This window comes from Guillardia theta, assembly GCF_000315625.1.
Source record: "Guillardia theta CCMP2712 unplaced genomic scaffold GUITHscaffold_12, whole genome shotgun sequence".
In the NCBI taxonomy this organism is placed as follows: Eukaryota; class Cryptophyceae; order Pyrenomonadales; family Geminigeraceae; genus Guillardia; species Guillardia theta.
In genome coordinates, this window is record NW_005434662.1 from 58,424 (window position 1) to 70,005 (window position 11,582).

An 11,582-nucleotide genomic window follows, 5' to 3' on the forward strand; every position below is an offset into this window, starting at 1 on the left:
CCTCCTCCCTCCTTCCTCCCCCTCCCTCCCTCCCTCCCTCCCTCCCTCCCTCCCTCCCTCCCTCCCTCCCTCCCTCCCTCCCTCCCTCCCTTACCCACCCTCCTCTTCTTCTTCCATCTTCCTCCCTTTTCCTGCTCCCGGCCTCTTACCTTGCGATATCTTCATAGAACTCTTTGAAGTAGAGCCCGATCCCTGGCCCGCACTCGATGGGGTCCGAGATGTCCATAATGATCACGTCGAACTTGGGCCCGTCCCACTCCTGCAGGAAGGCCATGGCGTCCTTGTAGTGGATCTCAAACCTCTTGTCCTCGTACACGCCCTTGTTCCACTCGGGAAGATGCTCCCTACACATCTTACAGGCGATCTCGTCCAAGTCGCACATCACGACCCGCTCGACCGACTTGAAGCGCAGAACCTCCCGGGCCGTCGCTCCCTCTCCTCCTCCCCCGATGAACACCGTCTTCGGGCTGCCATGCGCGAGGATCGCAGGGTGCACGAGCGACTCATGGTAGATGTGCTCGTCCGTCTGCGAGCTCTGCGTGTGGTCGTCGAGGACAAGGGTCTTACCAAAGGGCACGGTGGAGACGATCTGAACCCTCTGGAAGGGAGAGACAGCGTCGAAGTTGATCTTTGTCAAGGACATCTTGAGCAGAAGCTCCTCTGTCACTTGCTCCTCGTACCAGAACCCATTGCATCGAACGTTTGATTGGAGAGCCATTATCCCACCGGCACCTGTTCAGCAGTGTGAGATATCAGAGAAAGCGCAGGAGCAGCAGAGGAAGCGATTCAAGTCTTTGACCGCAGAAAACAACGAGACGGCTCTAAGAGCCTCAGTGAACGGGACGACAAGAAAGACTTCATGCGGAGACAAGAGAAAATGATTGCAAAGAGCGCACAAAGGAAAAATCCCTGGAAATCAGTTGACCGTGATGAGCAGTGGAGATAAATCACGATCGAGAGATGATGTAGAGAGGAAGAAATGAGTAAGATAGCTTTGATAAGGAGGACGTGGAGGGTAGGAGTGCCGGTATAAGGAGGCCGAGGCTACTTCGAAGTTTTCAAAGTAGCACAAACATGGCAGAGAAGACAAGACGGCGGGTGTAGCAGGGGGAGAGGACTCTGGTGTGAGTTCGCTAAGAGGATGAGAGACGAGAAGAGGTGGCGAGCAGGAAGCAAGAGGCTGCGATGACGTAGTGCAGGAAACAAACAGCAACCACGCGCACGGCCCCAAAAGTGGAGGAGGGGAAGGTGTCGGCGAGGGAGCAGGAGCACAACGACAAGGAAGGAAGCGAGAGGAGAAGAGGGAGGGAGTAGAAAGAGCTGTGCTGCATCACAAAGTTGCGCTGCTGCTGCAGGCACGGCAGAGCCAGGGAGAGCGGAGGATGGAGGATGCCGGCATACACAACAGGATCTTGAGCAAGTCAGGGGGTAGGGGTACTTCTAATCCACCCTAGTACCCTATATTTTGACTCTAATTTTAGGGTAGTTAAAAAGGAGTAAGGGTACTTGTTGGGACCACTAATGCACGTGAGGTTTAGCTCATACCAAAAACCTCAAACAAACACGATGACCACCCACCTCAGTCATAGTACTGAGTCTATGAGGACCGGTTCTATCAAGGGACAAAGTACCCGTACATCGGTGGAATAGATCACCCCGACGGCCATACCGTCACTGCCGCATCGGCTCAGTAGCAACTGGGGGAGTCCCCGACTCGAGCCCGATCAGCCTTCACGGTCACGTCAACGGTTGAGTAAAGTTATTCCCCCACTGAGGCTGCCAAGCTCGGCGGCGTGACGGCATGACCGTGACTCACCGTGCCGGTCAGCCTTTCAAGCCGGGCCGGGCCGGGCGGACTGAGTCCGGGAGCCTGAGGCCTCAGTGAGTCCCCGGATCGGAGTCCGGCCCAATGACGGTCCCGGACCGTCACCCCGGCGGCGGCCGGGTGCCCGGGCCGCGGCCCGCGAACGGGGGCCAGCCGCAGGCCGCGGCGCGGCGGCTGCGCCCCGCACTGCACTCAGTGACTGCGGCAGCCTGCCGGCTGACCGTGAGTGAGGACCCCGGCCCCAGTGCCCGCCGCCGCCGTACTAGGCTACTAGTGATCGAGGTTGATGGTGGCGTGTTTGCTGGGCTCAAAAGCTTGCGCACAATCAATCTTCGAAGGAACCACATCACCAATCTATCTGCGAGTGTGTTTCAAGGGCTGCCGAATCTAAGTGAGATATACATAGATGCCATTGCGCTGGTGAGCGTGTTTCAGAATGACATCTCAGTACTCAACAACATTCACAACCTGAATGTATACAACAACCCTTATCAATCTGTGAGGCAGCTTCCATCAGGAATCTTCAGCAACATGACGAGAGTGACGGGATTGAGGATGGAAGTAGTTGACGATGAATTCTTGTATGAGGACATGTTCATTGGGCTTTCGAGCTTGCGGAATCTCATGCTTTCCTACAATCAAATTTCCACTCTACCGAACGGGGTTTTCAACGGGCTGTCAGGTTTGCAGACTCTCGACCTTCAAAGAAATCGGATATCAAGCTTGTCTGCTAGTGTATTTGACGTGCTTTCAAACCTGGACCACCTCACTATCGATGCTAGTGCTCTGGCGATTGTTTACCAGGAACAGGATTTCATGTCGTTGTTGGAACGCCTGACACGCTTTGATGTTTACAACGATCTGCCAAAAGACTTTTTGCCAATCTTTCAAGACAGCGTGAGGAATATGTCGCGACTGAAAACCTTGACGTTGAGAGGTATTGATGATACCTGCTTGCAGACGGACATCTTTGCAAGGCTGTCGGCCTTGACTACTCTTGATTTAGCCTGGAATAGTCTGTCGAGTCTTACAGAAGGTGTCTTCAACGGTCTGTCGAGGTTAGACTCCCTTTATCTCGAGTCGAACCGACTCATTGACATCTCGACGGGCGTTTTCTCTCCGCTGTCAAGCTTGCACTCTCTCTACCTCTACAGAAATCAGCTGACCAAGATTTCAGCGGGCGATTTACGCGGGTTGTCCACCTTGACTCGGCTTGACCTCAGCAACAACCTGCTCACCTGTGTCTCCTCGAACGCCTTCACTCAGCTCACGAACCTTGCAGATCTCAGACTCAATGCAAACGATCTCAACTGCTCTGACCCTTACTGGCCTTCCTTCACTGTGCTAGACTCAGGCCTCGACCGCTGCACCGTAGAGACATTTTGCCCAGATCCTTACAGCTCTACTTTCAGCTCTACTTCCAGCTCTACTTCCACATCCGAGCCATCTTGCTCCCTCCAAGTCTCCTGGCAATTCATCGTTGATAATGAGCTTGACGACTCTCACCTCGCCAGCTTATTTCCCCAGCTACATCACAGGTGAGTTGCCCCAGAGTCGCTCCAAGCAATGACCAGGTGCTGGCGCCTGCAGGGGGCCTGGGCAAGCGAATGACGGACGAAGAGGAGGTGTGGGTGTGCGAGTACGGGCATGTCTGCGCCATGGTAGACGCCGAGAGCCTTGAGAGGAGGAGACGTTTGACACGTACTTAGCCGCAGGGCAGCAACGCATCGGTAATAGACGCTTACTGCTTCATCTACAACGAGCAACGGTCAGGAGGGAGGCGGAATGGTAGGAGGTGAGGGAGACTGACCAGATTCGTCGCACACGCAGGGGAGCGTTTCGGGCGTGGGGGCTGGCTTCAGAGCTGGGACTTGCACAGCACAACACGTGGGCAAGGTGATGAGAGCAATGCGGTCGGAGTTTGTATTTTAAGGATGAAATGGTAGAATGGTATCTGATAAAGTGTTGAGAATTGAAACGAGCCGAGGCTCTCGACCTGGTGGTCTTATCTTCCTTGTTGAACTTTTCTTTGAGGGTGCGAGGAGGAGAACGTTCAGAAGGATGGGAAAGAGGATTGGGAGAAGGATTGAGGTGTCGGACTCAACAATGGCACTTGAAAATGAGGATGAACGCTGTGCTGGATTCCTAGTTGCCGCGTGTAAGTTGTCGAATGTCCAGGATTTTTGAAGAATCAAGAGGAGAACGGGCATTGAATGCAAGTTTCATTAGCTGACCACAATAGGTAATCAAAAAGAAAAACAGAACGTGTGCCAACCTAACGCGTTACTTGAGTCAGGGGGGCATGAGCATACCTGGTCGCACATCAACCTTGGCTTATCTCGAACCCTTTCCCTCCTGCCGCAAGAAGTGCTTCTGCGCGTGCGACCGAACTTGCTCTTCTGATCTCGTCCCAATGTACTCTGAAATCTTCCCCGCTACTCCCATTCCAAGTCCCACCGACCTCCTCCCGTCCGGTCGCACCCGCCGGTCGGTATCTGCGAACATGGCGAGGGCCTCTAGGAACTTCGCCTCCTCCTCTGGTGACCACTGGCTGGAGTTGAAGATCGCCTTCTCCAGCTGCCGGCAGTAGTTCTTCAGCTCGTCCTGCGACTTCCTTGGCTGGCTGTACACGTCCGAAGGAGGAGGGCAGGGCTGGTGCTGGGAGAAAGACCCGCAGGAGGAGTTGGACTGAGGAGCGCTGAGGTGCGTGGATGGAGACGACACTGTTGAGTCTAGCAGCGAACGTGCATATGAACAAGGGCCTTCGACGTCCTCATCCATGTGGATCGGCTCCGTTGATGACTGTGAGTCGCTATATGAGAGACCCGCTGGAAGGAGCAAGAGGTGTGAATGAGGGGTGGTCTGAGAAGAGTCGGCTTGATGCATACTGTCAGCGCTGTCGATGGACAGCTCCAATGTCTCCTCGTTCCTCAGATATGCTACAAACGAGTCGAGGAGACCGGTGCTGGACATGGCAAGGTCGGCAACCGCATCGTCCACAGAGTGGGCGGGGGAAAGGGGAATGTGATGGCACATGCTCGAAGAAGATGTGGAAGGAAGAGGAAGAGACAAGGTCTTGATGGGGGGCAAAAGAGTGAATGCGAGAGGAGGATAGAAGTAGCAGGAGGGGAGGGGCCGACGGGGGGAGGGAGGGGGAGGCGATTGAGAGCATGTCGAGGTCGGCAGGTTTCTTGATTGACGGCAAGAGGGGAGACAATGTCAGCAACTTGTCAGCAATGAGAACTCCGAGTGCGAAACGATGCGTTTGAGTGTTCTTTACCATCTAGTCAGATTTATTTTTAGCTACGTTTTTGCGGTTAACTCCGCTTCCGCGTTCTCGGGCCTTCTCCGACCCGACTGGTTGGAACTCCGGGCCGGGGAAGACTGAAGGGCCGGGCTCGGAGAGACAAGACCCGGTCAGGGTGATGAAGTAAAGGCCCCTCATCAGCCACGGTCGCTGACTCAGTGACTGCTTTACTCCAAGTTAAGTTTACGAGCATTTATCACTGAGGAGAGTCGAGGAGCACGGAGCCTCGGAGGCTCAGCTTGATCGGACCCTGGCAGTCACGTTACTGCCAAAGTGACCGGGGCCCTGACACTGTCGCACTACTGGCCAAACGGCGCCGGCGAGAACTTCAAGGCTTCGGAAGACTCGGAAAAAACCGTGACGGGCCGATCCGGCGGGCCCCGGGTGGCCGCCGGTACGGTAGGCCACTCGGAACGGTAGTCAGTACCGTACCGTACCGCTGGTGATCGGACTACTGGCCGCCGACCCGGGCCGGCGTACGCCGGGCCGGCGTGCCCGGCCGCCCGGCGGCCGGCGCCAGTGCAGTCACAGTGCCGCAGCCTCAGTGCCAGTGGGCCCGGCGGGGGGCGGCTCCGCCGGGGCCGCCGGCGCGGCGCGGCCCGGCCGCGGCCGTTCAACTTGGCAAGTTGAAGCCTCCGTCAGTTTGCCCGCCGGCACCGTCACGGCGCCGTCACGGCGCCGTCCCGGCGATCGGTGAGCCTGGAGGACGGCCGGCGTCCGCCGGGTCCGGGGACGTGACTCTGGCTCACGGCGCGGCGGCCGCGCCCCGGCCCCGGTCCACCTTTCAAAGTTCTCAGAACGGTCCAGCCGCCGGGCCGCCGCCCGCCGCCGGGGCCCGGTTTGATCAGTTCCGAAGCCTGTTTCAACGTCAACCTGAGTGACTGAGACGGTGCGGGCCTGAGCGGGTGTGAGGGTATCACTACCAAAGCTTCACGTGCGATGTAGAATGGAAATGGACGATGGGAAGCGGAGTACGAGGAGCAGGAGCAGAGGCAGGAGGAGTGATATAGGTGTAGGAAGAACAGGATGAGGCAGACGAAGAAGGATATTAGGAGAATGGTATGAAGAGAAAGAGGAAGGGGGTGGGGCAGGAGAGAAGGGGATGGTATGGTGTAGAGGAGTCTGGTTGTGGTAGAGGACGACGTGAAGGCGAGGACAATGACTATAAGCACGAGAGGAGGCTGAGACTAGGTAAATGGTGATGAAAATAGAAGTCATGTCAATGGCAGGGGAGAAAAATCACAATGAGGTTGAGAAAGGCTAAGGTTTTCTCTGAACATGCCTGGGGAGTGCCGGCAGAAACTGAGGAGAAGGCGTAATTAAGGAAAGTGGAGGAAAGGAAGGAAAGGAGAGGGAAGTGGAACTAGATCAGCACAAGCTACAGGGGACATGTGATGGGATGAATCTTTGACATATGTGCAGATCATGGTGGAGACCAAAGCTGCCAAGAGGAAGTCAGCGAAGAAGTGAGAGACATTGTATGTTCCAACTTGCCATGGTGTGATGTTTCGTGTAGAGTGGCTCGGAGGGCCTCAAACGAGATTGCGATCGAGAACAAGAAGAAGCTGAGCGCGAAGAAGTTGGCAAAGAATCCCAAGAAGGAGGAAAAGGAGGTTTTGAACGCTGAAGAAGTACTGAGACCTCTTACTCATACGCCTAGGAAAACTCAGGGGACGATGCCCTGGACAAGATTGATCTGGAAGAGCTCATGGGCTCAGCAGGAGAAGACGCTGAAGAGAGCGAAGAGAGCGAAGGGGAGGGAGATGGCTTCAAATCTCAACGACTTGTCGTGAAGTTGGACAAAGTTCAGGAGAAGAAGCTCAAATCAAAGTTGCAAGGAATCGACAAGCTCAACGGTCTTGCACGCTCCTTGTTACTCCTTGTCAGCTGAAGTTGGGCATGCAGTCACTGCAGATCCCACCAAGAGCAGCGTCGTCTACGTCGGACGCATCCCTTACGGGTTCTTTGAGGATGAGATGAGGGGGTATTTCTCGCAGTTCGGCGAGATCAGCAGGATAAGAGTGTCACGCAACAAGAAGGTGAAGCAGACGATGCTCTCAGTCTTCTTTCTCACCTTGTCTCCCACTCCTCCCCTAGCGTGCTTTTGTTCTCCTCAATCTTTCTGTCCTCCCCTCTCTCGCCTTGTACTCAGCCGCTCGCAAGTGATCCTGTTGCAACAGACGGGAAAGTCGAAGCATTATGCCTTCATTGAGTTCGAGCATCCAGAGGCAACTAACTTACTTACACCCTCATGTTACCGACGTGACATTCCCCACAGGTCGCCGAGATCGTGGCCACGACTCATGACAAGATGCTGCTCATGGACAGAGCGATTCGTTGTGCTGTTGTCCCCCCGAACAAGGTGATTGTAATGAAGTAGAGATGCCGTCTGTGGTGACGTCATCTTCTCAGCTCCATCCCGCCCTGTGGAGAGGCGCAAACAAGGTTTTCAAGCCGGCAAACTTCAAGGTGCCGCCCGTGGATATCCTTTGATCTTCCCTCCACTGAGCTCGCAAGTAGGCAAAGGCGATCGAGCAGACGCATCAGAAGAGGACAAGAGAGCAGGTAAGCGAAGCTCCTGGGCCCTTCCAGCCTGCTCAACTCCTGTCTCCCTTGCAGGAAGTGAAAAGAGTGAAGAAGCTTAAGAAGAAAGAGAGTCTGAAAAGGAAGCAGCTGGAGAAGGTGGTGCCTCACCTTGTGGGTCAGCTTATGACGTTGATACAGGCGGGGATTGACTACGAGTTCGAAGGATACTCGGCACAGGCTGACAGCAAACGAGCCAAGAGGATGAAGTTTAAGGACGATGAGTAGGATAGGTGCGGGAACTTGTGTAAAGTGAAGGATCATAAGAGGGTTGAGACCGGATCGCTGCTTCGTCCGTCATGATTGCCCCATCACCGAGCCACATCAAAGATTTTCATTCAACACTGCCAAGTGCCGTTGAAGGAGGAGAGAAAGGGGGGAGAGAGGGTTGGGGATGCTCGAGAGGCTTCAGAGAGCGATACCATCTCGATGACTGTCTCTGTCGTCAGCGAAGTTGATCCGGGATGCTGACGCTAGCTGCGCCTGCCACTCGTGCTTGTTCCTCGAATGATTCCACCTGCTCACCCGATCAGCCCCCTTGCTACCCTCAATCTTACGGAGAGCAAGGGAGGGAAGAACACTCCGGGGAGGTAGGAGGTGACGGTGAACAAGAGGCAAAGAGGAGGGTAGAAGGAAGAAAGGGGAGGAAATGACAGGAAAGGAATAGAGGCAGAAGAGGACAGGAGAGGAATAGAGGCAGAGGAGGACAGGAAAGGAATAGATGCAGCGGAGGACAGGAAAGGAATAGAGGCAGAGGAGGACAGGAAAGGAATAGAGGTAGAGCACTTTCTCCGCTACTCACCAGCTTGGAGAGGAGAGCGATGTAGTTCCTGCAGGCCCGCCAGCACTGCCAACGGTCCACCACTGCCCGTTTGTGATGCCAATCCTGCAGATCAGCCCGAGATTAGCCCAATGTCATGCTGTAAGGAGGGACGAGGAGAGGACTGGGGATACAGCGGAGAGGACATCCGACCCTGATCGGAATCCGACTCAAGCAGACCAGCCTTGGAGTGGGACAGGAGCAGAAGAGGGGCAGGAGCAGGGACAGGGGCGAAAGGGCGAGGGCGAGGGCGAGGGCGAGGGCAGGGGCAGCGAAACTTGAAGGAGGAGCAGGACCAGGAACAGCAGGATCAGGAGCAAGAATAGGAGCAGGGGCAGGGGCAGGGGCAGGGGCAGGTGCAGGATCAGGAGCAGGATCAGGATCAGGATCAGGAGCAGGAGCAGGATCAGGAGCGGGAGCGGGAGCGGGAGCGGGATCAGGAGCAGGAGCAGGAGCAGGAGCAGGAAGAGGAGCAGGAGCAGGAGCGGGAGCAGGAGCAGGAGCAGGAGCAGGAGCAGGAGCAGGAGCAGGAGCAGGAGCAGGAGCAGGAGCGGGAGCGGGAGCGGGAGCGGGAGCGGGATCAGGAGCAGGATCAGGAGCAGGAGCAGGAGCAGGAGCAGGAGCGGGAGCGGGAGCGGGATCAGGAGCAGGAGCAGGAGCAGGAGCGGGAGCAGGAGCAGGAGCAGGAGCGGGAGCGGGAGCGGGAGCAGGAGCGGGAGCAGGAGCAGGAGCAGGAGCAGGAGCAGGAGCGGGAGCGGGAGGCCACTGGACAAGGCCGCACCCACTCCCCTCGGCCAAGTTGGGAGGCCCTCCCCCCTTTACGATATTCCTCGGGGTTTACCACCCGTCAGAAGTACCCCATCCCTGGGAGATTGAGGGGGGGGCGGGGGGGGGGCGAGGAGGAGGAAGGGGAGGAAGGGAGGAGAAGAGAAGGAGGGAAGGAGGCAGTGGAGGTAGAGATAGAGGTTAAGTGACGGAACAAGAGATAAGGGAGATGGGAAGCTGCAGGTCATTGTGAGAGATAAGTCAGTGGGGAAAACTTCGCTGGTGTCCCCTTGAAGATTATCGACGATGAATGGGGGGGGTTTGAAGTAGATGTCTTATTGTGATTCAATACGCAAAGAGCTCATGTGTATGACTTGCTGCAAGCATGACTCTTTTGCAGTGATGGTGGTGTTGGCCGAAGCAGGAGCACCCTGGCTCCACAGAAGATGTCGCGACAGAGACTTGGGAGCAGATCATTGCGGTCTCTTCACGATTGAGGAGGAGGGCCCTCTAGACGTGTGCGGGCTGATGGACGATGGCCCAACATCAGCAGCACCCTGCAGCGAGGCTGACTTGAAGAACGCTCTGCATCTTACCAAGGGGATTCGAGTTAGCTGGCAAGAGCTCCCTGCTGGTCTGAGGATGGCGCTGTTTCCTGCCATGAGGGTGGCGATGGCGCTTTTCTTACAGAGAACCCATCAGTCGGGTGATAGCAGCTTCTTGAACAGAGATTCTCTGCACAAATGCGAAGAATGCATTCGACTTGCTCTGCAAGGGTTCGACAAAGTTCGACTTGGAGGCGGAGTGAGTGTGCTGAATGTCGTCGATGCCATTCATGCGATCTTGATGCTGCTGCCAACATCCTGTGTTGACATCGGCAAACGTTGGGAGTGGATCAGAATGCTGACAGATGTTTCTTGTGTGCAGCATGTTGCGGTCGAACAGGTCTGACGAAGACAGCGGTCATGTTGCTACGCTGACGAGACGTGCAGAGTGAGTTGTCAATCAACGAGATCTGCCTGAATGACAAGCTGGGAGCCTCGAGCCCTTTGAGAAGATCGATCTCGGTAAGGATTGAGATGATTGCTTCGGGGATGATGATGGAGATGAAGATGATGGTGATTAAGAATCTCGATCGGTTTAATCATCATGATAATGATTGTGACAGAGAGTTTGTGTTAGAAGAGATGTGGTGTAGCGAGGGATGTGATATACTTGTACATGTTTCAATCGTATCTCACCATCATCCGCCGATATTTTAACTTGAAATGTCAGATTTCCTTGCTTGCAAACCTCAGCTGCAAACTCGAATCAGGTGAAGGGCAAGTGGTAAGAGGAAGTTTGCGCTCAGTTGATAGTGCAGGGAGCGAGCAAGTGACGAAACAGATGTTCATCATCATCAAGAACATGTCAAACGCCCTCTTCTTGTCTATCGACAACTCCAACAGACCTGATGCACCTAGCTGTCGAAACATGATGCACGTTCCGAGCTCTTCGGCCATGAAATTGGTGATGTCAGAGAGCAAGAAGGATTTGGGGAAAGACATCTCGACAAGAAACTGTCACGATCATCGCACTTCGCAATCTCTGGAGAGAGCAGAAGAAGTCGAGACAAGCTCTCATCACGATGTTTGCACCATGGCATGCATTGGATCCCTTGTGAGTTATGCCTGTCCCAACTCGTTCCATTCTCATCATCTCGTTCTCTTTGATATGCTTCTCTGCTTCTTCTTGTGTTTGCTCGTCTTGTCTTTCCTTTGAGATAGTTCCATTCTTGATGTCTTGACTCAGGTGAGAGTCATCTTGTACTGGACGGATCAGATTTTTGTTGTCACTCATGGAGGAGCGAGGGATGGAAACGTCGAGAAAGCTCCTTGTCGACAGAGCCATCAGCAGAAGCTTCGTTTCAAGAGCAACAGCTGTGATGCTCAGAATTGTTTCGTGTTCGGAGGAATCAGAACGTTGTTTGAGGTAGAAAGAATAGAACAAACCTTTCCAGCTCACGTTACTCTGTCAGGCGATGCGAAGACATTCAAGTTCGATGAACAAATGGCACAAGTTGTCATCATGATAGATTGAAGTGAATCTGAGATGTTGTGAACAGATGGAGCCTGTGTCATGGGCTGTCGAAAATTCTCGAGAGTGAAGCACTCTGGCATCTTGTTTCAAGGTTGTTGTGATTTCAATGTCCTGAATGTTTGAGATAATATGACTATATCGACGTTTTTTCATCATGATGAAGAACAAGGAATTGATGATGATGATGATTAGGAGGAGGAGGA

At 54.6% G+C, this 11,582-nt stretch overlaps 5 protein-coding genes across 5 annotated transcripts; 3 read left to right on the top strand and 2 right to left on the bottom strand.

The window, feature by feature from the left end:
- Positions 1-145: 145 nt before the first annotated feature.
- Positions 146-718, bottom strand: GUITHDRAFT_66141 (hypothetical protein; the record flags this gene model as incomplete). The annotated part of the gene is made up of 1 exon (XM_005837968.1): positions 146-718. The coding sequence occupies one exon, from the start codon at positions 716-718 to the stop codon at positions 146-148; it is 573 nt and encodes a 190-aa protein (XP_005838025.1).
- A 1,407-nt stretch (positions 719-2,125) lies between these two features.
- GUITHDRAFT_49110 (hypothetical protein) lies at positions 2,126-3,136 on the top strand (the record flags this gene model as incomplete). The annotated part of the gene is made up of 1 exon (XM_005837969.1): positions 2,126-3,136. A coding segment is annotated over one exon (1,011 nt), but the record flags the coding sequence as incomplete, so codon positions are not given.
- A 1,023-nt stretch (positions 3,137-4,159) lies between these two features.
- On the bottom strand, positions 4,160-4,861 carry GUITHDRAFT_102971 (hypothetical protein; the record flags this gene model as incomplete). The annotated part of the gene is made up of 1 exon (XM_005837970.1): positions 4,160-4,861. One exon carries the CDS (start codon positions 4,859-4,861, stop codon positions 4,160-4,162), a length of 702 nt encoding a protein of 233 aa, XP_005838027.1.
- A 2,202-nt stretch (positions 4,862-7,063) lies between these two features.
- Positions 7,064-7,625, top strand: GUITHDRAFT_66247 (hypothetical protein; the record flags this gene model as incomplete). The annotated part of the gene is made up of 3 exons (XM_005837971.1): positions 7,064-7,171; positions 7,313-7,394; positions 7,495-7,625. Coding segments are annotated over 3 exons (321 nt in total), but the record flags the coding sequence as incomplete, so codon positions are not given.
- A 2,044-nt stretch (positions 7,626-9,669) lies between these two features.
- Positions 9,670-11,371, top strand: GUITHDRAFT_102973 (hypothetical protein; the record flags this gene model as incomplete). The annotated part of the gene is made up of 6 exons (XM_005837972.1): positions 9,670-10,245; positions 10,293-10,418; positions 10,576-10,615; positions 10,664-10,809; positions 11,092-11,271; positions 11,318-11,371. The coding sequence occupies 6 exons, from the start codon at positions 9,670-9,672 to the stop codon at positions 11,369-11,371; spliced, it is 1,122 nt and encodes a 373-aa protein (XP_005838029.1).
- Between the last annotated feature and the right edge of the window lie 211 nt (positions 11,372-11,582).